The sequence below is a fragment of the Chrysemys picta genome, chromosome 2 (genome assembly GCF_011386835.1).
Source record: "Chrysemys picta bellii isolate R12L10 chromosome 2, ASM1138683v2, whole genome shotgun sequence".
Classification (NCBI taxonomy): domain Eukaryota; kingdom Metazoa; phylum Chordata; order Testudines; family Emydidae; genus Chrysemys; species Chrysemys picta.
Genome location: NC_088792.1, coordinates 233,897,330 through 233,921,018, shown reverse-complemented (window position 1 = coordinate 233,921,018; position 23,689 = coordinate 233,897,330). Strand labels below are relative to the sequence as shown.

At 43.8% G+C, this 23,689-nt stretch overlaps 1 protein-coding gene across 1 annotated transcript; it reads left to right on the top strand.

Annotated features, from left to right (window-relative positions):
* The first annotated feature begins 20,552 nt into the window (after nucleotides 1-20,552).
* Nucleotides 20,553-23,449, top strand: MSC (musculin). The gene is made up of 2 exons (XM_005309285.4): nucleotides 20,553-21,199; nucleotides 22,393-23,449. The coding sequence occupies exons 1-2, from the start codon at nucleotides 20,690-20,692 to the stop codon at nucleotides 22,477-22,479; spliced, it is 597 nt and encodes a 198-aa protein (XP_005309342.2). The 5' UTR covers nucleotides 20,553-20,689; the 3' UTR covers nucleotides 22,480-23,449.
* The last annotated feature ends 240 nt before the right edge of the window (nucleotides 23,450-23,689 follow it).

Here is a 23,689-nt window from a genome sequence, read left to right as displayed (position 1 = left end):
AATCCTGGGACCCTGTACCTGGCAACAGTGGTCTGCTTTCCCTCAAAACCAGTTTCTTCTTCCTTGGACTCCATCCTACAGTTTCTGTTTCCATCCACACACCCCAGAAGTAACTATAAACTGACCCCTGTAGCCTCAAACACACCTCTCTTCTCCCAGGGAATGACTGCAGTCTACTTCCCTGCAGCACCCTTCTCCTGCCTGGCTTTATAAACCCAGCCCAGCTCCTCCCCCAGATGGGCTTCATCGGCCAATTAGGCCTTAGTGTGCCCTGTCTTTCCTCCAGGTGCAGCTTATAGGTTCTTTGGCCTAATTTACCCCTTCAGGCCTTGTGTGGGGTGGACACCCCATCACAACTAGGTCCAATTTGCTTACAATACATAATGTTTCTTGCATGCTGGACCCAGTAAGTTCAGTCTCTGCTTTGGAGGAATGCTTGAATGATATTACCAGCAACTTCTTTCTCAACTATGGGAGAGAGAAGTCTTATTCTTTTTGGTCTTGTCTACACAAGAATGCTCACTCAACCTTCATATCCCCACTTGTTAAGGTGATTCATTCAGAGGTAGTCAAGTTCATTATCTTGGAATCAGTTTTGATCATGCCTTTTTCTTAGAAAGCCATATTTTAGACATGACAAAAGATTTGAATATTGTAATTACCTCTTCACGGGTCTCTTAGTAGTTCTTTTCTGTTCCTTTCTGCTTGTTCAGAATGCAGCAACAGGATTCTCACTAGTTTGGGTGAGAATGTCAGATGTCATGGGTAATAAAAAGTAGTAAAATATCTTCCATTCACAGAGGTTACCAGAATCCCAAGAACTGAAATTATCCATCTGGAGTTAGCGCTTAATATTTTTTTACCCATATTTGAATAAGATCTTTGGGAGCAAATGACTGAATCCACTGAACATTCCATTCGGTGTAGGGTAATAAAATACCTGCTATATGTACAGATCACCAAATTCCCCATGAAACTGGAGTTACTCATCTCTATCTACCATGAGAATTCTTTCATTTCTATTCATTTGCAGCTACGCTGTGTAACTCTTACTCATGCTGGTGAGTATTTACACCACTAGTCCCTTTGAATAATGATCTCAGAATTATAGATATGTAGGGCTGGAAGGGACCTCAAGAGGTCATCTAGTCCAACATCCCTCATTAACCCCTTCCCCTCACTCTGAAGCAGGCTTAAGTATACCTAGAGTATACTTATGATGTAAGCTAATGATCATCAGCATTGATAGTAAGGGTTGAACTGTCTACCTGTATAATCTAAAAATCAAATCTAATTTGATCTTTGAGAATTTAGCATATAGGGTAATAAGCATCATAACAGTTCCAGAGAAAGCACTAACTTGAATTTCCTGGGAGTCCTTTCTAGTTCATAAAACCCTTTGATTGTCTGACAGATATAATATTTACATTACTTTAGAGAAATCTTCCAAAAATCACATGCACTCTGCCTTTGTAATTAATGGTTTTTTGCTCAATAGGCATTAACAAGCTGAGTGGAATTCTCCCAAGGTCAACAAAAGACCAGGGCATGCAAAATACTGCTAGATTGGATAAACTTGTTAAAAATAAATGTAAGAGCTGGCTAAAGCAAGCAATAAGTCTTTTTCTCTGCATTAGCAAGACTATGTTTTTCATATTTTAGACAGTTCTGAAGTCCATATGTAATCATTTTCCATCTCTTTTGGTTAGTGCTGTCAAGCCATTAAAAAAATAATCACAATTAATCACATATTTAAATAAATGGTATTCTATTATTGTTTAATAATGTTGGATGTTTTCTATATTTTCAAATATATTGATTTCAATTACAACACAGAATACAAAGTGTACAGTGCTCACTTTATATTTATTTTGATTACAAGTATTTGCACTGTAAAAAAACAAAAGAAATAGTATTTTTCAATTCACCTCATACAAGGACTGTAATGCAATCTCTATCATGAAAGTGGAACTTACAAATGTAGAATTATGTAAAAAAAAAACTGCATTCAAAAATAAAGCAATGTAAAACTTTAGAGCCTACAAGTGCACTCAGTCCTACTTCTTGTTCAGCCAGTCACTCAGACAAACAAGTTTGTGTACATTTGCAGGAGATAATGTTGCCTGCTTCTTGTTTACAATGTCACTTGAAAGTGATAACAGACATTCACATGGCACTGTTGTAGTCAGTGTTGCAAGATATTTAGTCAGTTGCGCTAAAGATTCGTATGTCCCTTCATCTTCAACCATTCCAGAGGACGTGAATCCATGTTGATGACGGGTTCTGCTTGATAACGAGCCAATGCAGTGCAGACCTATCCATGTTCACTTTCCTCATCTGAGTCAGATGCCACCAGTAGAAAGTTGATTTTCTTTTTTGATTATTCAGGTTCTGTAGTTTCCGCATCAGAGCGTTGCTCTTTTAAGACTTCTGAAAACATGCTCCACACCTCGTCCCTCTCAGATTTTGGAAGGCACTTCAGATTCTTAAACCTTGGGTTGAGTGCTGTATCTATCCTTAGAAATCTCACATTGGTACCTTCTTTTCGTTTTGTTAAATCTACAGTGAAAGTGTTCTTAAAATGAACAACATGTGCTGGGTCATCATCCGAGACTGCTATAAATATGAAATACATGGCAGAATGCAGGTAGAACAGAGCAGGAGACATACTATTCTCCCCCAAGGAGTTCAGTCACAAATTTAATTAATGCATTATATTTTTAACGAGCGTCATCAGCATGGAAGCATGTCCTCTGGAATGGTGGCTGAAGCATGAAGAGGCATACAAACGTTTAGCATATCTGGCACGTAAATACCTTGCAATGCTGGCGACAAAAGTGCCATGCAAACGCCTGTTCTCATTTTCAGGTGACATTGTAAATAAGAAGCCAGCAGCATTACCTCCCATAGATTCATAGATTCTAGGACTGGAAGGGACCTCGAGAGGTCATCGAGTCCAGTCCCCCGCCCGCATGGCAGGACCAAATACTGTCTAGACCATCCCTGATAGACATTTATCTAACCTACTTTTAAATATCTCCAGAGATGGAGATTCCACAACCTCCCTAGGCAGTTTATTCCAGTGTTTAACCACCCTGACAGTTAGGAACTTTTTCCTAATGTCCAACCTAAACCTCCCTTGCTGCAGTTTAAGCCCATTGCTTCTTGTTCTATCCTTAGAGGCTAAGGTGAACAAGTTTTCTCCCTCCTCCTTATGACACCCTTTTAGATACCCATAAATGTAAGCAAATGTATTTGTCTTAGTGATTGGCTGAATAAGTAGGACTGAGTGGACTTGTAGGCTTTAAAGTTTTACATTGCACTCAAAAACAAAACAGTTATGTAACAAAAAAATCTATATTTGTAAGTTGCACTTTCACCACAGAGATTGCACTACAGTACTTGTATGAGGTGAATTGAAAAATACTATTTCTTTTGTTTATCATTTTTACAGTGCAAATATTGTAATAAAATAATATGTGAGCACTGTACACTTTGTATTCTGTGATGTAATTTAAATCAATATATTTGAAAATGTAGAAAAACATCCAAAAATAGTTAATACATTTCATTTGGTATTCTATTGTTTAACAGTGCGATTAATCACGATTAATTTTTTTTAGTTAATTGCGTGAGTTCACTGCGATTAATCGACAGCCCTACTTTCTGTAGTAACAAAAGAACACTACTTTGTTTCCTCGCCATTTTACACTTCCTTATTTAACCCCTATAATAAATGCTAAATTATCTACTAAAGATCAAAACTTCATTTTGCTTGGAGGCCTTAAATTAGATCAGAATTAACCCTGAACTGCCAAAGCCCATTAGTCTGGCTAAGTGGGTGGCATATCAGATGTTTAAGAGAGATCAAATATGCAATTGGTCTTTTTCCTGTTCCCCATCCAAAGTCTGCTCAGAGTAAATGGTGAATTGTGAGTAACTTGGCTAGGAACACTGTTTCATGCCAAAATTAGACAATGCCACTTCCTGATTTTTCTGTGAGTTAAAGAGTCTTCTCTGATTTATCTTCCATTGTTAGAGATGCAAGTTGATTCTGTCTGGATTAGGTTGCTTAGCACTGTTTGGATTGCCTGTGTGAAATTTCATATACCTGAGACTACTTCAGATAACCAACTGGACAGCCAGTTTGCTATTTCTGCGTTGCTAAATTAAAAAAAAAAATTAAAGGATTCAGTAACAGATAACCCTGTTAACACCAATCATTTCATTTTGTGATTATTGAGAAAAGGCATATGTTAGGGAGACTTTAAATAGAAGATTACAAAGAAAAAAAATCTAGAAAGATAAATTCAGTTTAAGGAACACAACTGTTCTTTTAAGAGCTCCTTGTTTGTGATTCACAACTTCTTGAAATGTGTTTACCTTTTTAATTTGTAAAGAAAATGCTTGGCTTTCCTCTGTGGATTGGGGATCTGAACATACAATTATGAAATGTGCAGATGGATAAGTCGAAGCCATATTTCAGCTTTCCTCCCTTCTGTATACCCTTTGTTGTCGCGTCAGTTCTCTTTCTTGCTATCTCTCTGGTTCTCGTTCTGTTTGTAGGAAATATACAAAGATATATGCTACCAGTATATAGACCAAACACTGACATTTTCCAGAATGATCTCAGGTCATTGTCAACCTACCAGGACAATTTTTTCCAGCAAGCTTTGTCTGTGAAGCTAAATTCTGCCTTGTCAGTCATAGATTACAGATAATTATTCCTCTTCTTGTCACCGGTCCCTGTCTTGCAGCAAGACCTGATAAGCTGTCTCTAGCATAATGTCTCGCTTGTTGATTATAAGCAACGACAGCATACGAGCTCTAGCTAACCATAACAAAATGTGAGGAGGAACTCATCAGTTTTGGTGGCCACTCTGATAGGTCTTGACATTTCATGGTGTGATGTGTTATGTCACCTAGTGGTGATGATATGAAGCCATTGGAAAAGTTGAAGAAATACATCTGAAAGGAATTCATGACACCAACTAGTCACCAATAGTCAGAAATAAATAAGGAGTGCAAAGTGTTTAGAGCAATAAAGTCCACTTTACTTTAACCCTTGAAGATGAGTAATAAAATGGGCCAGACAGTGGTGAGCCATCCAGCTGAGCCAAAAGTTGCTCTATCAAACCAATTTGCTGACAACATGCCTAAGGTGAACACAAACAGGTATGAAGCCACTAGGCCGGCCACAGGATGTCTTGATCTCTGTACCAACTGCATTCCATGGGGTGCGAGGACAGAAAATATTGGATTTTTAATGGCAATCTCAGTTCATAAAAGACCAACTAATAGAATAACAGGAGTTTTGCAGTTTAGGTTTGAGGGAAAATTGCAATTGACATCAGTGGAAACAGGATTTGACCCAGGGCCATTTCATCTTGAGAGAGACAATAATACTTATTACAAGATATCAATGCTATCTATAGTTGTTGCCTTTTTCTGGTAAAAAGGATAATAAAATAGATTAATATTGTTTAAAAGTTCTCATCAGTAGAGCATGTTTCTTGGTCCGTGCTTAGATAAGTCAGATGCACTTTATTCAATACAGAGCTCTTTATGCAGCTAGACATCGAGTTGTATGATAATCATAGAAATGTAGGTCTGGAAGGAACCTCATAGATGTCTGGGAGAGAAAGCCCAAACTTCCCAGGATCCTAGTGCTTTTATATCCAAATGTTCCCCATTGAGCCCAATTTTGAAGACCACAGAACTTTTGTTTTCACAGAGAATGCAGGATCCAGTGCTCCAGTACAGTATTTATCTCAACTCCATCCAGCCATCCTCAATCAACCTACTTTTACTCCAGTTTCACATCAGTTGATTATGTTAATTATTACTATATTTATTATTAGACACCATCAGCCATCCAAATAGGGCTCCAGGACATCATTCTGATTTCATTTATACCCACTGTGCACAGTAAAATTTCACAGGCATGAGGACAGAATTTAACCTACTATGTAGAATGAAAAATAGAGAGAAAAATCTTAAGACCTTATGTTCAGCTGATGAAGATGTCAGGAGAGGATGAAACAGTTTGAGAATGGTCTATTAAAAGTCTGAGAATTACTATCTGAAATCCAAATATCTTTTTTAAAAGGAAAATGAATAGGCAGTGTAAGGCAGAGGATAGAATCCCTTGTTTAACATTTACCATTTGAGCTCTGACTAATAGTTATATCTATTAAAGTGCATTTTTAACTGTTTGTGATTCACAGCCGGATTGTTTAAATGCAGCCCTGTTTATCCATCTGGTTTCTTAGGCCTCAATCCTGCAACTTGTTCCCACAAACAGAACCCCATTGACTTCAATAGGGCTCCATGCAGGTAGAAGCTGTGTTTATGAAGAGCCCTACTGAAGTCTGTGGGGCTCTGCGCAGTCATTTACCTATGTTGCAGGTCCCAGTTCTGATTAGGTGCTAGGGTAATATAAATATTAAATCATCATCATAGCTTGTTGCTCCAAAACTGTAGCCAAGACCTGGTACTGTCACTTGTCTCAAATAGTTCCTTGGGAGTACAGAATGATCATAGATTCCAAGGGGCCATTGTGGTCATCTAGTCTGACCTTCTGTATAACACAGGCTATAGGACTTCCCCAAAATCATTCCTATAGCAGAGCTTTTAGAAAAACATTCCATTTAAAAATGATAGACAATCCACCACAACCCTCAATAAGTTGTTCCAATGGTTAATTACTCTCATCATTACGAATTTACACCTTATTTCCAGTCTGAATTTGTCTAGCTTCAGCTTCCAACCATTGGAGCACATTATACCTTTCCCTATTAGATTGAGGGAACCACTCGAATATTTGTTCCCCATGTAGGTACATACAGATTGTAATCAAGTCACCCCTTAACCTTCCATTTGCTAAGTTAAATATTGTGATGGACTCAAGCAGTTCAGTCTAAGGCAAGTTTGCTAATCCAATGGTTCCCAAACTTTTTTCTGCCAAGGATCCCTTGGCATCTACATTTCCCGGACACCTTTCATTTTTTATTCATAAGTTTCATGTTATTATATTAGATAGGTTAGTTTATTATTTAAAAAAAATCTGTAATTAAAATAAGACTCACAAAGGAACCAAATGTAAACAGTCCAATTATTATTTTCACTTCCAGTGAAAGGAGTAATCCTGAATAGGCAAGTACGGTTCTACCAGAATGTCCCCAACAGCATGGGGATACCCTCACCAGCCTGACCTCTCACACACTGTGCACGCAAGGTCACCGTAATGGGATGTCACCCACCTCTTGCAAGCACCCCCTGGTCGAATGTGTTCGTGCCTGCAGTTTTTCCTCAACTTCCTCCACTCACAGTGCCCCCTGTCCGCTGTTGCACTCATCAGGCAGGTCTTCGGTGACTCAGCCCTCTGACCAAGTCACACACAGTCCATGTGTGAAACTAAACAAAATAAACTCCTTGCGAGGTATACTGTCCAGCTGAGCCTATGTCAGAGCCCTCAGTAACATCCTGCAGTTCTTCCTGGGCTCAGTCCCTTCACAGTCCAACTCTTATCACAATATCCCTCCATTGGAAACATCTCTCTACCTTCTCCGGGCTCCGGTCCTAAGTCTGACCAAGAGGGCCTATCTCAGCACCCTAGTTGGACAGCTTACCTGCAAAGGTTCCTGCTCTAGGTTGGAGAAGCACCCCTGCAACTTCCTTCCTGGACACTGTTTATCGGTCTCTATCCCCAGCTCTCCAGCTGGATCAATCTCAGTTCAGACCCCTTCCAGGCAGGGGTAATGGGTAACAGTTCCACGTACAGTCCCTTCCCTGGGCCTGTCTAAACTCCCTTCTCTCAGGGCACTGTCACTTCCCCAGTGACTGCTGGGAGAGAGCTGGGTTGGCCCACTACTCCAGGCCCCAACCCAGGGACCCTCTAAGTAGCAGCCATATACCATGTCCCTTTAACTAATTGTGTTTCCATGGGCCACTTCCCCATGGCCCTTGTTTTTTTCAAATCCCAGCAGCTAGCCAGGAGCATCTTCCTTGCTTGCTTCCCCGGTCCCTGCCAGCAACTACCTGCCTTGGCCCTTTCAGCTCATGCAGCCAGGCAGAATCCCCTTCCTTGCTCCACCAGTCCCTGCAAGCAGCTGCTCCGATTAGTCTTTCAGCTCCTGCAGCCAGCCAGGAGCACTTCTTGCTCCCCTGGTACCTGCCAGCAGATTAAACTCACTCTGGCCCTGCAGCTCCTTTTATACAGGCCTGCTGGACCCCGACTGGCTGCTACCTGCAGCCTCTTTCCTGATTGGCTGCATCCCACGCAGCCTCTCTAGGGAGCTTGAAGGACTCTCTCCACTGTCTTTTTGTGGGGCTGGGTGTGGCAGAGCCATGTGGCCTCCAACAGGGGGCTTCAGGGCCTACTCCACCCTGTCACAGTCACACCGTGTGAAGGATGCCATTGTAAGAACAAAATGGTGTCCTTGATGTGGTAAAAGTCCCGGAACACCATTCAGGCATGTTCTGGCCCCACCGCAGTACTCCTCCATAACCCATGGTGGACCCCTGAGGGTTCAGGGACCCCATTTTTGGAACCACTGTTCTAATCCTTTAATCATTCTCATGGCTCTTCTTTGAACCCTTTCCAATTTATCAGCATCCTTCTTGAATTGTGGCCACCAGAACTAGACCCAATATTCCAGCAGCAGTCCCAACAGTACCAAAATACAGAGGTAAAATAACCTCTCTACCATAGGTGCCAATTCTGTGGGTGCTCCGGGGCTGAAGCACCCACAGGGAAAAAATGGTGGATGATGAGCACCCACCAGCAGCTCCCTATCAGTTCCCCTCCACCCCCCAATGTTTCTCACCCACCGGCAGGCCCCACGAATCAGCACCTCTCCCTCCCTCCCAGCGCCTCCCACCCGCCATGATCAGCTGTTTTGCGGTGTGCAGGCAGGAGGCTCTGGGGAAGGGGAAGGGAGAGGAGCAAGGATGCGGTGTGCTCGGGGGAGGGGGCAGAATTGGGCAGGAAGAGGCGAGGTGGGGCCTTGGAGGAAGGGGCCTGGGGCAGAGCCAGGGGTCAAGCACCCCCCCTGGCACTTTGGAGTCAGCACCTGTGCTCCTACTTGACATTCCCCTGTTGATGCATCGAAAGATTGTATTAGCATTTTTGGCCACAGCATTGTATTGGGAGCTCATGTTCAGCCAATTATCCACCACAACCCCCCAAATCTTTTTCAGAGTCACTGCTTCCCAGGACAGAGTCCCCCATCCTGTACGTATGGCTTACATTCTTTGTTCCTATTAGCCATATTAAAACACATATTGTTTGTTTCCACCCAGCTTACCAAGTAATTGAGAATCAGAGCCCCATTGTGCTGGATGCTAACCAGCTTATAGTTTAGTCAGACAGACAGCTGTCGATGGATAGTACAATGATCTTGCTAGTTACATTTTTAAAGATTTTCCTGTTTCCTTTTGCTTTTCCCGCCCCTGCTGCCCATCCAATGCCGATGCCTGGTGCACACTCCCTGCCCCTGGGCCCTACAGCAGCTCTGGTGGAGTTTGAATCTCCCCCGCCAGGGATACCTGACAGGAAGGGAAATAGAGGGACTGTGTTAGGTGGTGCATTGGGACAGGAGGTGTAAGCAGAGGTCAAAGTGTGGGGGGGGGGGGAAAGGCAGGACCCTATCACATCCCCCCGAGGTACCTGGGGACAATGAGCCCTCAGCACAGGGAGCAGTGACAGGACACACAAGGGGATATTGGACTGAATTACATGAGACCAGGCGCAGTCTGGAATCCACACAGCCCCGTCCCTCAGTGAAGGGGTTGGACCTTCTTGCCAAAGACATTCAGCACTATGGAGTCTGGGGGAGGGCTAGGTGGGATGAGCAGGGCTTCTCCAGCTGCACTCTGTCGGTCCAGGTAGGGTGCCAGGGGCATGTGTCCAAGGGTGCGCTGAAAGAGGCAGTGCCTGCCCCATCTGTCAAACAGTCCTTCCACCCATTCCATTGCTCCTTCAGGGTGTACTTGAGCATCATGTCACTGGCATCCATACTAGTCACGCTGAACCTTTCCTCCACCAACATGATGGAGTTGACCATGCCAAGAGGAGGCACTGCATCAGACAGTGTTCAGGTGTTTGTCTAGGCTCTCCACATTCACAACTGCGGACACTTGGATATCTTGGGATGGTACAATCCCTGAGCACTATTAATGTCTATTGTGCCTTGGGATCCAATTAGATCAATGGTGCCCAAACTTTCTGTTGCACCCCACCCTTACCAGTAATGGAATCTGTCCATCCCCCCTCCGTTCCTGCACAGTTGGCTCAGCAGAGGAGCTTGGCTGAAGGCAGAGTTGGGAGCAGAGCTGGGGCTAGAGGCGGAGCTGGCCTGGGGGTGGAGAGGGAATTGAGGGCAGAAGTGGGCTGAGGGTGGAGCAGGTGGTGGAGTAGAGCTGTGGCTTGGGGCAGAGTGAGCCTGGGTGGAGCTCCCTCCCCACCCCCCGTGGGGGCTGGCCCTGGCCCTGCTGCATGTCTCCTCGAACATTCCTCTGCGCCCCCTTATGGTGTGCACCCACAGTTTGGGGGCCATTGTATTAGATGGAATGCTGACATTCAAACAGCACATCAAGAAGCTAAAAAGGAAAGTTAACTCCAGGAATTGTATCAGAGGGGTAGCCGTGTTAGTCTGGATCTGTAAAAAGCAACAGAGAGTCCTATGACTCTCTGTTCCCGGAATTGTGTACTCCAAAAACTGGCCCACATAAAATGGGGAGCTAACCCTATAACACTCTGAGCAACCGGTCTCGCCCTGTGTTACTCAGCAGTGGAGTACTATGCCCCAGTATGGTCTCGCTCAAGTCAGGCACACAAAATTGATAATGAACTCACTCAATCCCAGAGGTTCATTGCAGGGACTTTGAAACCAACTCCCACGCTGTTTCAAAGGGTAGCTGTACCACAACCCCCCCTACAATAATCTTGTGACCCCCCCCACACACAACTCCTTTATGGGTCAGAATCCCTACATTTACAACACAGTGGAACTGCCTGTAAACTGCCTTGTGAGAATTGCCAGAGAGGCAGGATGCCTTCAATAATAATTATAATAATACTTCCCTATGAAGCAGTTTGCATCAGAGTTTAATTCAAACTGCGGCATATATATGTTACTTCTATTTCTCCTTAATAAAAGGCTGTGTTTGACTGAACTATATGTAGGGCCCTACCATATTCATGGCCATGAAAAATGCATCACGGACCATGAAATCTGGTCTCCCCCTATGAAATCTGGTCTTTTGTGTGCTTTTACCCTGTCCTATACAGATTTCACAGGGAGACCAGTGTTTCTTAAATTGGGGGTCCTGACCCAAGAGGGACTTGCGGGTGGGAGGGTGCCAAAGGTTATTTTAGGGGGGTCGTGGTATTGCCACCCTTACTTCTACACTGCCTTCAGAGCTGTGCAGCTGGAGAGCGGCAGCTGTTGGCTGGGTGCCCAGCTCTGAAGGCAGCATCCCGCCAGCAGCAACACAGAAGGGTGGCAATACTGGGTGACAGCCACTGCCTGAGTGCCCAGCTCTGCAGGCAGCAACGCAGAAGTAAAGGCGGTAGTACCATACCATGCCATCCTTACTTCTGCACTGCTGATGGCAGTGGCTCTGACTTCAGAACTAGGCTTCCGGCCAGCGGCCACCATTCTCTGGCCGCCCAGCTCTAAAGGCACCGCCGCCACCAGCAGCAGCGCAGAAGTAAGGGTAGCTGTACCACAACCCCCCCTACAATAATCTTGTGACCCCCCCCCCCCCCCCGCACACAACTCCTTTATGGGTCAGAATCCCTACATTTACAACACAGTGGAACTTTATATTGAAATCATGAAATTTTTGATTTTTAAAATCCTATGACCATGAAATTGACCAAAATGGACCATGAATTTGGTAGGGCCCTAACTATATGTCAAAAATGTCTGTGTCAAACACATGCCACATTATCAGTACCATCTATCCTGGGCGTAATTAATTTGAAACTCTTTTTTGTCATCAAAGCAATATTGTAGAAAAAAAGTATGGAGGCACATTAGGGCTTCAGTTAAGGTTGAGTTCAGACTTTATACTTACAGCAGGGATTCGGCCTTTTTGTTTTGCATGAAATACACAGCGTATCCTCTCCAGAGCTGCAGCACTTATTCTTTGAGTATTGAAACTATTTTCTGAGAATATTAAACGAATATGTTAACTCTTTTTAACAGCAGTTTTTAAACAGCATCAGCATCTGTTCTCATGAAACTCACCTAGATTAGCTGAAATAAACTTTCTACACTGGGTACACTCTTTCATTACAGTACTTAGGAGTTTGCTCTAGGGATTTAGTTTCTGAACCTGCAAAAGACTTAGGCACATACTTAAAGTTAAGCTAAAGTTATCCTTTGTGGAACTGGGCCTTAATGATCAGTTTAATTAACCCCTTGGGAATATTTTGGGCCAGATCTTTGATCTCATTCTAGCCTCTTTACACCACTCTGGTGGTGCATGGAAGACAGAAAGCCCATGTCCCAAACCAGCCACGTGGGGCAGTTTCTACTTGGCATAGCTTGCTCTTTTCCTGTTCTCTGTGTAGGGTGCATGCTGGGGGGCAGGCTGACGGTGTGGATGGAGCATGCTGTGTTCCTCAGCTAGTGTTACTACACGGGGGACATATATAGAGGGTAGAACCAACCCAAGAATCAGGCTGCCACAAAAAGACTCCTAGGTCTGCGTCTTCGCCTCACAGCGGTGCCTAGCTTGGTGCTGCTGAGAATTCAGCGCATTTACTTTACAATGAACCAAGATCCTAGCAGTTGCCCTTAGAAGAGTCTGTGCTTGGGACAAACATGAGTGCTCCATCCACATGATGACACACACACCACATGAGACGGCCTCAGAATTTGTGCTATATTGTAATAGCAAGAGACATATTGGGCAACCTGGTAATATTGGTGCATCAAGAGATCCACACACAAAAATGTCAAGAGAGGAGCCAGGTAGGCTGGTTGTGAAACTCTGAAACACTATAGCTCCTACCAAACTTTAAATACTAAAGCCATCATGAGGATTTCTGAAAGCTGTGACTTACTGGAGGTATGCAAAAGATCAAACCATCTGATTTAATAAATAGCATGTAGAACTGGAAATTCAACCTTCTTCTCTATTAGAAAAGGGAATTGCTGTAATAATAATAATAATTACAACCTTGTTCTTATATAATCCTTTTCATCAATAGGTCTCAGAGCATTTCAATCTTTAATGTATTTATCTGCACAACTCCTCTGTGAGGTAGAGCAGTGTTATTATCCCCATTTTACAGATGGGGAACTTAGATAGGGAGGCTAAGTGACTTGCACAAGGTCACATAGAAGGTCTGTGGCAGAGCAGGGAAAACTAACTCTGTGTAGTCTAAATCTTTCCAGTATTTTAAATTGTTTACTTCTTTCAGGTCAATGTTACATCTACTAAAAAGCATAAATATTGGATCAAAACAACAATTGGTCAAAATAGTAGAAAAAGTTTTCTATGAACATTCATTTGAATCTGAAGGCAAATTTTGCTTCATTTGTGTTTGTGACCCTTTTGGGTGTGTTTCCATGAGCCCTCAAAGTTTATTGGTGTGAATATTTATGAAAAGCAAATGTTACATTCAAATGCTCAGATATTCAACAAAAGTGAATTTTGAATTGTATCCTTGATAGTAAAATTCACAACCCATGCTGTGCTGGTTAGTTAAATAAGTCATCCAACCAGGAAACAGAAAGTGTAACAAATCGAGACAACATGAATCGCAAATGTTCTCAAAGAACTATCCGACCAAGAATTGTCTGCAGACCAAAAATTACACTCTTTACAACCTGTTTGTGTAGCACCTAGCACAATGGGTCCCTGATCTTGATCGGAGCTTATGGGTGCTACTGTAATGTAAAGAATATGTGTCCGCCTGTCTATTTTTTATGGGGTTGCCCATTACTGCGGTATCTAGATACTTTCCTGGAAGATTTCTTCACCGAAGAAAGTAGTGAATAATTTCATATAGCATATGCGAGAATTCCATGCTCTCGTTTGCAGCTGATTTGTGAACAAAGATGAAATGTGTTGCATAAATTATTCATTGTGAATTATTCACTCAACTCAAATCAGAACCCAAAGTATCCGCTTCGATTTTATTTACACCATTATAGTTTTGCGCCCTGATTTTCTCTTGGGTGCTGCTATGTAACTGACTAACCAGGTGCGCCAGCCTGATCTGAGATCCGCAGCAACTCTAGCTAGATATACTTCAGGAAGCAAACAAATCGGGTGAAGACAACACTCCTCCATGTGCTCTGCCCGAGCCCATCTGAAATGAGTGTGCTGGAGCACTGAAGTATGAAGTGTTGTGGTGGTGCTATCTCTCCCCATCTCTTCCGTCTTGCTCTGGTGGGCTTCCCTCTCAGACTGAAACACAAGGAGAATAACATGGTGTTTTCTCCTGGCTGCTTGTTAATCCAGCTAATTTGTTCCAAGAGAAGAAATAAACTGCAGACCTAACAGCATCAGAAATTCTGAGCATCCCACTCAAGCACTATTTCAAAATCAGAATTCAAATACAAGTCTTTTTCATTTTTATGTATAAAAGCCCCCCTTCTCTCCCCAAGGCTGATTGACAAAGAGAGCAGAATCCGTGTTCTCACACCACAAGGTATCTATTACATGAGAACTTTCTTCTGGCGCCAGGAGGTATTTAGAGAGTTTGCTTGGCGATTCCATAGGGGAAAGTGTGCTGAAAGTTAGGGATACCTGAGCAAAACTGACTACCAGCCAAACTCTGGGGAAAAGTAATGAGCCTTAGCAATTAATAATGTCTCCTTTTCTTTCCAGAGTTATTAAATCTGAAACTAAACCAATGGACAGAATCAACTAAAGACGAATTAATTCCGCAAACAAGAGGGTCCTGACTTAGAGTATTGTTCAATGCAATTAACACAATGAACAGTGTTTGCTCGCCCTGTGTATTTTAAGAATTCTGGAATCTGACGGTTCCAAAGCTAAACATGTTTATTTTTATGTAAAAAAAAAAACAAAGCCTCTTTTAATTATGTTCTGTAGATCGAAGTAAACGGAGAGATAATTAATTATTTTCTATTGCACAACACAAACTTTAGGAATTTTATCTCTAGATGGACGATGTATATTTGTGTATATGCCTGTACACATATAGTATGCTAGAGGTATTGATCGAGAGATATAGGTATGAATATGTTTGTGAAAAAATTAAAAAACAATGACATTTCCCCTTAAATAGCTAAATCTAACACATATAGCTAAGAAACCGGACAAACGGCTGGAGTAAAATATAAAAATCCCAGGACATCATAATGAATGTAAGCTCTCCAGCAAGATCTTGGAAAGCTCTTGCTCAGGGAAAGCTTCCCTTTACGTCGATGGAAGTTTTGCCTGAGAGAAGTCTGCAGGATCCGGCTCTATGGTGCATCTTCTTGATCCCTTCCTTTTCTGTGACATCTTTCCTCGTGGCACACGCTGCTTTCGGAAATGTTTCCATATCGTTGATTTTCACTGTGCAATCGTTCCCATTGAGAGGTGTTGTTGTCAAACTGCACTTGGTAAACACACTAACGCTAATGATCTAGCATCATCAGGTGTTTCCGTTTTTAAATCCTGGACTTAAAATTAATTTTCCAAGTGTATTCTTTGATGATGTGCTCTGGTGAGAAGTTCCGCGCCTACTATGCAGAATAAAGTCGAGTAAATAATTTTCTTACTTTTCTTTCAGGGGTTCATTTAATACGTGTTTGTTTTAGTTGACATGGCTTAACCCATTCACTAGGGTTTTCTTCTTCTCCTCCTCTCCAAATATCGCGGAAACGCAGCTCTTAGTGAAACCACCGCGTTGTCTTTTTTTCGTTTGTGAATAACCTTTCAGGTTCGAGTTTCCTGGATTTCGGTGTGGTACTTTCATTAGAATGTCCAAGTCTAAACGAATCTTGTTGTCCTTTGCTCGGATCATCACTTAAAGGCTCCACACAGTCATATAAACGCTTTATTAGTGTTCACGTCGTGTGGCCAGGAGCGCTAAAGGAGCGGGGTCAGATCCTCAGCCAGTGTAAATGGAGTATGATGAGAATCTGGCCCAATATGTTTTTTGTTGTTGTTGTTGTTGTTTTGTTTTTTTGGAAGGTATGAGAGGGAAGTCGGTTTTATGACAGCTGTGCAACCCTGATCTTGCCAATCGTCTGGCTCAATGCCAGGACACTAAGCAATGGTGTTTAGTAAACCCCATATGGGTGGTTCTTGGCATTTCTAGCAGCAACAGGTATTTCTGTGGCGTATGAGTGAACATAGGGGCTGTAAAGCACAGTATTTCCCTTCCTTGAACACCTTTTCGATGCACAATGTACCCTTTCCCTTTGAAACTGAGGCGATCCACGAAATATCACAGCATGAAGTATTTTTGTCCTGGGGTAGCAAGTATTAACGAAGTCATTTCCCCTCTCTCGGAGAACAGAAGACTGCTCTCGGCGCATCTCACCGTATCAGTACTGCAAACTTATTGGAAGACAGGAGGGATTCAATTCTGACCTCCCAGAATTTGACAAAATACATGTTCCTCGCATGCAATGACCTCACAATACGGGTAGCAAAGAGGGAATTTCGTCTAAATTGTCCCGTGGCCGCACGTTCCTCTCTTTTTGTATAATGTTCAGGTTGTTTCTTTTAATACAAATTATTACACATTCTTTTCTGTCTATAGGATCAGCAGGTAATATTCATTAATAGTAGAAGTGTGACTAATTTATTTTCTAACAAGTTCCCCTGAATTCTTTTTCAGTTGCTAGGATTCTCCCTTGTGCCATGTTTAGGCTGCTTGGTGTATGCTCTGTACAGCTTCTATAGTCAGACACACTCCCTCCTCCAACCACTCTCGCGATTTTATCATTTCCTACTTAGTCCAGAACCATAGCAAGAATAACAAAATCCACCCTTTTAAACGCATTTACCTAGAGCTCTCCAAGAGCTGAAAAATTATACTTCTCTTCATGGTGAGGGATTTGCTGTGGCTAGATACGTTGCAAGCACAAATGCCAGAGAGAACCTATCAGTTAAGACATCCGATCATTATATGTTTTATATAAATGACTTCCTGCCACCCCAATTTTATGGCTCCATAGATACAAACTAACTATGTGAATATGACCTCTCCAGGTCCCTTCCAGTCCTAGAATCTATGAATAAACGTCTCTTAAATTCACAATAAAATTGGTTCTGCAGTACTTCACCTACAATGGTTAAGTAATTTCTGACATCATTTTGTTCTGTTCTAAAATATTGTTTAAGAAGAAGAATCCATACGCTACCTCACCCCAGTAATCTGACACACAAATAGCATTCCATGCCGTTCAAGCATGTACTTTGCTGTGAAAGTTGTACAATGCCCCCGCTTTATTTCTGGTCAATCAGCAGTACATGTCAGGTTTGGGCAGTGGCTGGCATGACGCCGAGCGGTCCTGACTGGAGTTCCTAGGCACTAAAGTGATACAAATTTTAAAAATGAGAATGAGTCACTATAAAGACAAGTCAAACTCTGTTTTTATGGATTCAAATCTATCCATTTATTCTGAGTTATTTACCAAAACTCCTACCCAGAGCTCTAGAATCAAGTCACGTGCAAAAATTAAGGAAAATACATAGTAGGTTCTGGCATATGACCAAAACATAAAATCCTCCCAACCCCACACAAGCAAAGACTCTCCTACCACTTTCTCACGGAAAACTTAAGGGAATAGATTTTCTATGTGGCATCGCCTTAAAGTCAACAAAAATGGCAGGTCAACAAGAGGAAGCGAGTTCCAGAGTTCCCTGAAGAAGGCCCTGTCTCCAGCTCTCTCCCCATCCAGACGTTATTTCTGTGTATCTACGTTGGTGTTTATACTTGGCTCTGCGACATTCAGGTGTCATAGTGTTACACAGAGAGGGGAGCGGTCTTACACATTGGAGCGGTACAGCATTCAAAGAGAGCAGGGTTTGGTTCAATATTTGTTCACACTGTGCCTCCTAACTGAGTAGAGCCCCCATTGAAGTCAACGACTTCATACCTTGTAATTGAGAGAGAATTCTGGCTCAATCTTGTAATGAAATATTCCTTGTTCAGTATTTGAGAGAGCATGCACTATTGGAGGATTAAAGTATTTGTTAAAAAATGAATGTAAGCATGACGTAAAGCTCTGGCCCCATTAAAGAATTTATTCTGAAACTGATATGCTGGTCAAGCGTAGAAGCAATTTAGTGGATTCAAGGGACAAATTCTATTTTGTAAATCCGGAATACCTCCTTAGACTTCAATAGAGTTACTCTCGATTTGCACCACTGGCGATTTTGGTCCAAGATCTGTAATAACCAGTAATTGAGCATAGAGATTGTCTATTCCCCCTCTCCATTTTTCTGGCGGTTTAATCAGATGAAATGAACAATCAATTAGACTTTAATTCGTTGAGGAAGCGCTAGGAGTGAAAGGTGAGATTTGCCAATATAGCTTTTAAGGCTGGGTACCATTTTCCTCTCTGTTTAGAGAAATCCAGCACTTTTTCTCCATTAATCTTTAGCAAAGAAAGCGTTCAGACCGCACCTGAATAAACAATCCAGACTGGAGAAAAAAGAAAACTTATATATGTGCCCCTGATGTGTGTCTCTCACTCCGTATTTATACTGATAGTGTGCACTAATAGGTAACACATAGTATAGTCCTGCTGAGAAAAATCCATCGCCTCATCTTATTTCCCCTACCACTGTAGCATTATGCGTGGGACAGAAAGCAAGCACCCAGAGTCAACCCAAGTTCAAGAGATCCAGTTGCAAGTATCATTCGTGTGTTTCAGCGGTTCAACGAATATTGTTGTCAAGTTTCACTTGGAAAGTTTGCCATAAAATATCCTTCTGTTGAGTCACGCCCCTATTGATGAAGACATTTATACAACGTTAAGTGCCCCCAGAGTAAGATCGCAAAACTCGTGAGGAGCAAATTACAAAGCGCTGGGTGAAACTGGTCATGAAAACAAGGAGAATTGTGCCAGGAATTGTAGCAAAGGGGAAGTTGCCATTTTGCTCGAGAGATGAATGTATCGAAAAGATTAAGGAGCAAGATTTAAGACAGATCTTTCCACCTGTTATAACCATCAAATCCATATATTCTCTGTAAAGTGGAACATTTATTCTAGTTAATTGTATCCAGACAGGGTCGAGAAGGCCAATGAAATAAACAAGAGTTGGGTATTCATTTTAGGAAGGAGATTTTTATTCTGCTTTTATCAAAGTTATTTCTATATTGCATTTGTATATTACCATTGCCAGTGGACTGAGTATTTTCCTCTGTGCAGTGCTACATGACAACTGCAAAACGGAATGTGCAAACTCTGATGAACTTTTACAGGAAAGCTGCCTCGTTTAAGTTCGTATATGTAACAGAACTATACGGATTCCAGATTGGTTTGATTCAATTAAGATTGCTCTACGGGAGAAGAAATCTCCAGACCCATTTATATCCGTTTGCCACTTTCTATACCTTTGTGCAATTTATTCGCAACGCCAAGATATATGTCATTTCTTTTTAGTGACTTTTAACTACATTACTCATTAAAAAAACCTACTTGGTTTTCAGCTATAGTATTGTTTGCTCGCTCGCTCTCCAACAAAGTCACTGCCTATAAATCAATGAGGGCCACGTCCGTAACAGGTGGAACTCCATTTATAGCAGGGGTGCTACAGCCGCTGTAGGTTTGGCCTATTGCCTACCATTGCAGAGCCGTCCCGAAAAATGAGGCCAGGCATCTTCGATCTAGTCTTATTCGGAAAGCCCTGAATGACGAAGGGAATTTGACTGTAAGTTCTTTGGGGCAGTGTCGCAGTAAAGTGCCGATCACTCTATTGCAGCTACAGGTATATGATAATAATACAACAGAGCTGTCAGTCCCACTCAGGCATTGACCCAATGGACGCTTGGCCTGAGCAAGGACGGCGGGATCACCACTCTGCGGTTTCGGTTCCCGGAGCCAGGCAGTGGGGATGTCCCTGCCGAGCTCCACCCCCACCCCCCCTGCGAAGGGCCCGGCGGAGCTTTGGGGTTTCGGGGCAACTGGGAATCACTGCGTTGTTTCCCACAGACTGTGCAGACAGGGGGCAGAGGAGCCGCCCAAAGCACAGGTGCTGGAACTAGGTGAAGTGGTTTCCGTTAGATACAGGGGTTACCCATTGGTTCAATGGCTCTCAGCACCCCCCGCTATATAAATTGTTCCCGTGCCCGCGGGGTGGGGGGCGCTTGACCCCTTCCTCCCCAGCCTTGCGCTCCGGTTCCCACTGCAGCGCCGGGGTCCCTGGCGGGGCTGCTGGGCGCACCCTGCGGCGCTGGGGAAGGGCTCAGGCGGTGCTGGGGCGAGCTCCGGGCGCGTTGCCCGTGGCCGTGTGTGCGCAGGGAGGAGGGGGAGCCCCCCAGCCCCCCAGCCCCCCCTCCCCCCCTCCCCCTCTGCAGATGGTTCGCTCCGGGCCCCCGGCTATATAGCCCCGTCGGCTGGGGGCATCCCCCCGAGCCACCCGGCGCGGGGTGAGGGCGGGGCGGCCGCGGGGCTGGGCGGACTCCTCGCCTGCGCTGCCTGCCCGGCGCCGCTGCCCCCCGAGCCCGTCTCTCCCCGGGGGAAGGGCGCGTGCCATGTCCACGGGCTCGGCCAGCGACGCGGAGGAGCTGCCCGCCATGGAGCTGCGGGGGCTGCAGCTGGGCTACCCGCCGTCCGCCGCCCAGCGCCAGCCCCGCGGCCCGCTCTACCCCTCGGCGGACCAGTCCTCCGCGGCCGAGGAGGAGGACGAGGAGGAGGAAGAGGAGGACGGCGAGGGGCGCTGCGCGGCGGAGGGGCCGACCGGGGGCTGCAAGAGGAAACGGGCCCGGGCGAGCGGCAAGAAGCAGCCGCCGCTGCTGCCCAGGGGCGCGTCGGGCGAGTGCAAGCAGTCGCAGCGCAACGCGGCCAACGCCCGCGAGCGGGCCCGCATGCGGGTGCTGAGCAAGGCGTTCTCCCGCCTCAAGACCAGCCTGCCCTGGGTGCCGCCCGACACCAAGCTCTCCAAGCTGGACACGCTGCGCCTCGCGTCCAGCTACATCGCCCACCTCCGGCAGCTGCTGCAGGAGGATCGCTACGAGAACGGCTACGTGCACCCTGTCAACCTGGTAAGCGCCCCCCCCCCCCCCCCCCCGGCGAGGCGAGGCTGGCCCGCCCCTAGGTGGATGGGCAGGATGGACGGACAGAGGGATGGCAGACAAGGGCCACTTTTCTAAGAGGCATCTGATTTTTTGGGGGGGAGGGAGCAACCTCGCACACCCAGAGCCTGCTTCGCAGAGGTGCTGAGCTGCAAGAAGCCGCTGGCTTGGCGCGCCCGGCCCTGTCAATCCGGTGCCAGGCGTGTCAAGCGGGGCACCGAACAACGGCAGCCGCTTGTGGGTCTGAAACCTTCATCGTGGAGCCCGAGTCCGTCCAGTCCCTGCTCAGAGAGAGCTGTGCGCGTTGGGGATGAACACGTAGTAGCTCTGGGAGCGGGGGTGTTTGTGGAGAGGAAGAACAGACCCGTCGACATGTGTTTATTTTTATATGCTGACATTTCCCCCTGAAAAATAATTAGTGATCTAACTCATCTGGTCTAACTCTTACTTCAGATGTTTAACTTCAGCGTGTCTGTAGCTGGTATACTACATTTTCCAGCGTTTTTAGATTTCCCCCTATTTCTTTAAACTGTGTAGATCAGTCCAGCAGAGTGTTGTTTATTATTTAAGCAAGACCCCAATTCTCCGCTCAGCTACAGCTTTGAAAAAAATTTGCAATCATCCCGTTTACAGCAGTATAACGAAGAGCCAACTTTGACCTAAAGTAATGCAAAGGCTAGATGTGTTGGGGAGTTTGAATCAGAAACCTTTAACGAATTCATTCTTTGGCTATCAGGCAAGTTAAATGACTGAGGAAAATATAATTCATTCTTCAGGTCATTTTGCAGCACAAGCTTTCACTAAATCCAAAATTTAAGACGTGAAGCATAAAGAAGAGGATTGCTGTTTTGTCTTTCTAAATGTATTAGGATGGTTGATTATTTAGCACTAGTTTAAAAACTAGCAAATCAGTTACAAGGCATTTTTAAAATATATGTTTGGACATGAATAAGTGGATGCTGGTAATAATAAGTTAAGGTGCATTTGATTCCAATTAATAATACTTTTTAGAGAGAACCAGTTTGTAGTGCTTCCCAGTGTGACTAAAACTGTTGTTTGTTTTTTAAATATGGGGTGCTAGGAAATTAACTGTTAATAAAAGCTCCAGTTTTACTTTATAGTGCAACCATCCTTCTAATGTGAAATGCCTTTTTTGTTTACAGACTTGGCCATTTGTGGTTTCCGGACGACCAGAATCTGACACCAAAGAAGTTTCTACAGCTAACAGACTATGTGGAACTACAGCTTAGCTGAAGTAAAGCTAACTTTTTGCTGGATATTTTTAAGAGCTATGATTTATGGGCACACAGCTAAAGGATGGTGACTAGAAACCATCTCTAACAAACGGTGTGAAATCTTTGTACCCTACCCTTTCTTTCCCTTATAGTTCTGAGGGTAAATGCACTTAAAGGGAAGGAATAAAGAAGGGAGGAGGTGAGATGGGAATTTCTCTGAACTGGCTGCAGCAGCTGAAGTCTGGGATTTGGAAAGGCCTTTCTTTTGCTGCATCATTACTACCACTGCCTGAGGACCTGTTGACCTGAGGCTTTTAAAGTAATGGAAGAGGATTATAACATTATAGAATTAACAGCATGGACCAAAATCAGACTCTACAAACTAATCCCAAACAGTGTTATTTGTATTCTAAAGCAAAGCAGTATTCTAGAGTAGTTTTGATACTCAAATAGATTTATAATATATTTCGATGGCTTTTGTATTCATGAATCCTATTTCCTGCAGCTATGCAATAAATATAGTCATATTACTTTTGTCCTTTTAACTAGATTTTTCTTAAAGACATTGAAGTAGCATAAGCAAGGTCCTGCAGTTAGGTTATGGGCCTTGGAATTAGGTTATTGCCCTTTTTTGTGTGTCAAGGTGCCATATACAAGAGCAGCGACTATCCCTAGGACACGTTACTAGATAGGACAAAGATCCCATGTCTTAACCTGGATGGGATCCTGCTTACTCTAAAACTGGGGTACATGTGTTGTAAGGAATGTATTTGTATCAAGCTATAGAAGATCAGGAATTTTAAAATATTTTTAACAGTCTGTCCTGTCATATTATGCTCATCTATGAAGGATACTAACCCTAATGTGTATTCTAGTGACATTTCTTCATCCAGTGAAGTGTTGTAATGAGGACGCCATCAAATGAGTTGCAAATGTAAATAACTTTATTTTTTTATAAAGGATATTAAAAGCTTTGTTACAACAATTCAATGACTTGCTGGTGCTCTGGTAGTGTCTGACTGCATCAAAGTAAGGGTATGTCTACACTACAGCTGCTACAGCAGCACGATTACAGCGCTGCAGCTGTGTCCTTGTAGCACCACAGTGTAGATGCTTCCTACATTGACAGAAGGAGTTTTTCCATTGCTGTAGTTAATCCATCTCTTGGAGAGGCAGTAGCTAAGTCGATAAAATAATTCTTCCGTTGGCCTAGCTGCATCTACGC

Excerpts from the sequence above, each read along its gene's own strand:
- MSC (XM_005309285.4), top strand. The coding sequence starts at position 20,690 with ATGTCCACGGGCTCGGCCAGCGACGCGGAGGAGCTGCCCGCCATGGAG. Across the intron at positions 21,200-22,392 it reads ACGTGCACCCTGTCAACCTG|ACTTGGCCATTTGTGGTTTC; the intron begins GTAAGCGCCCCC and ends TTTTGTTTACAG.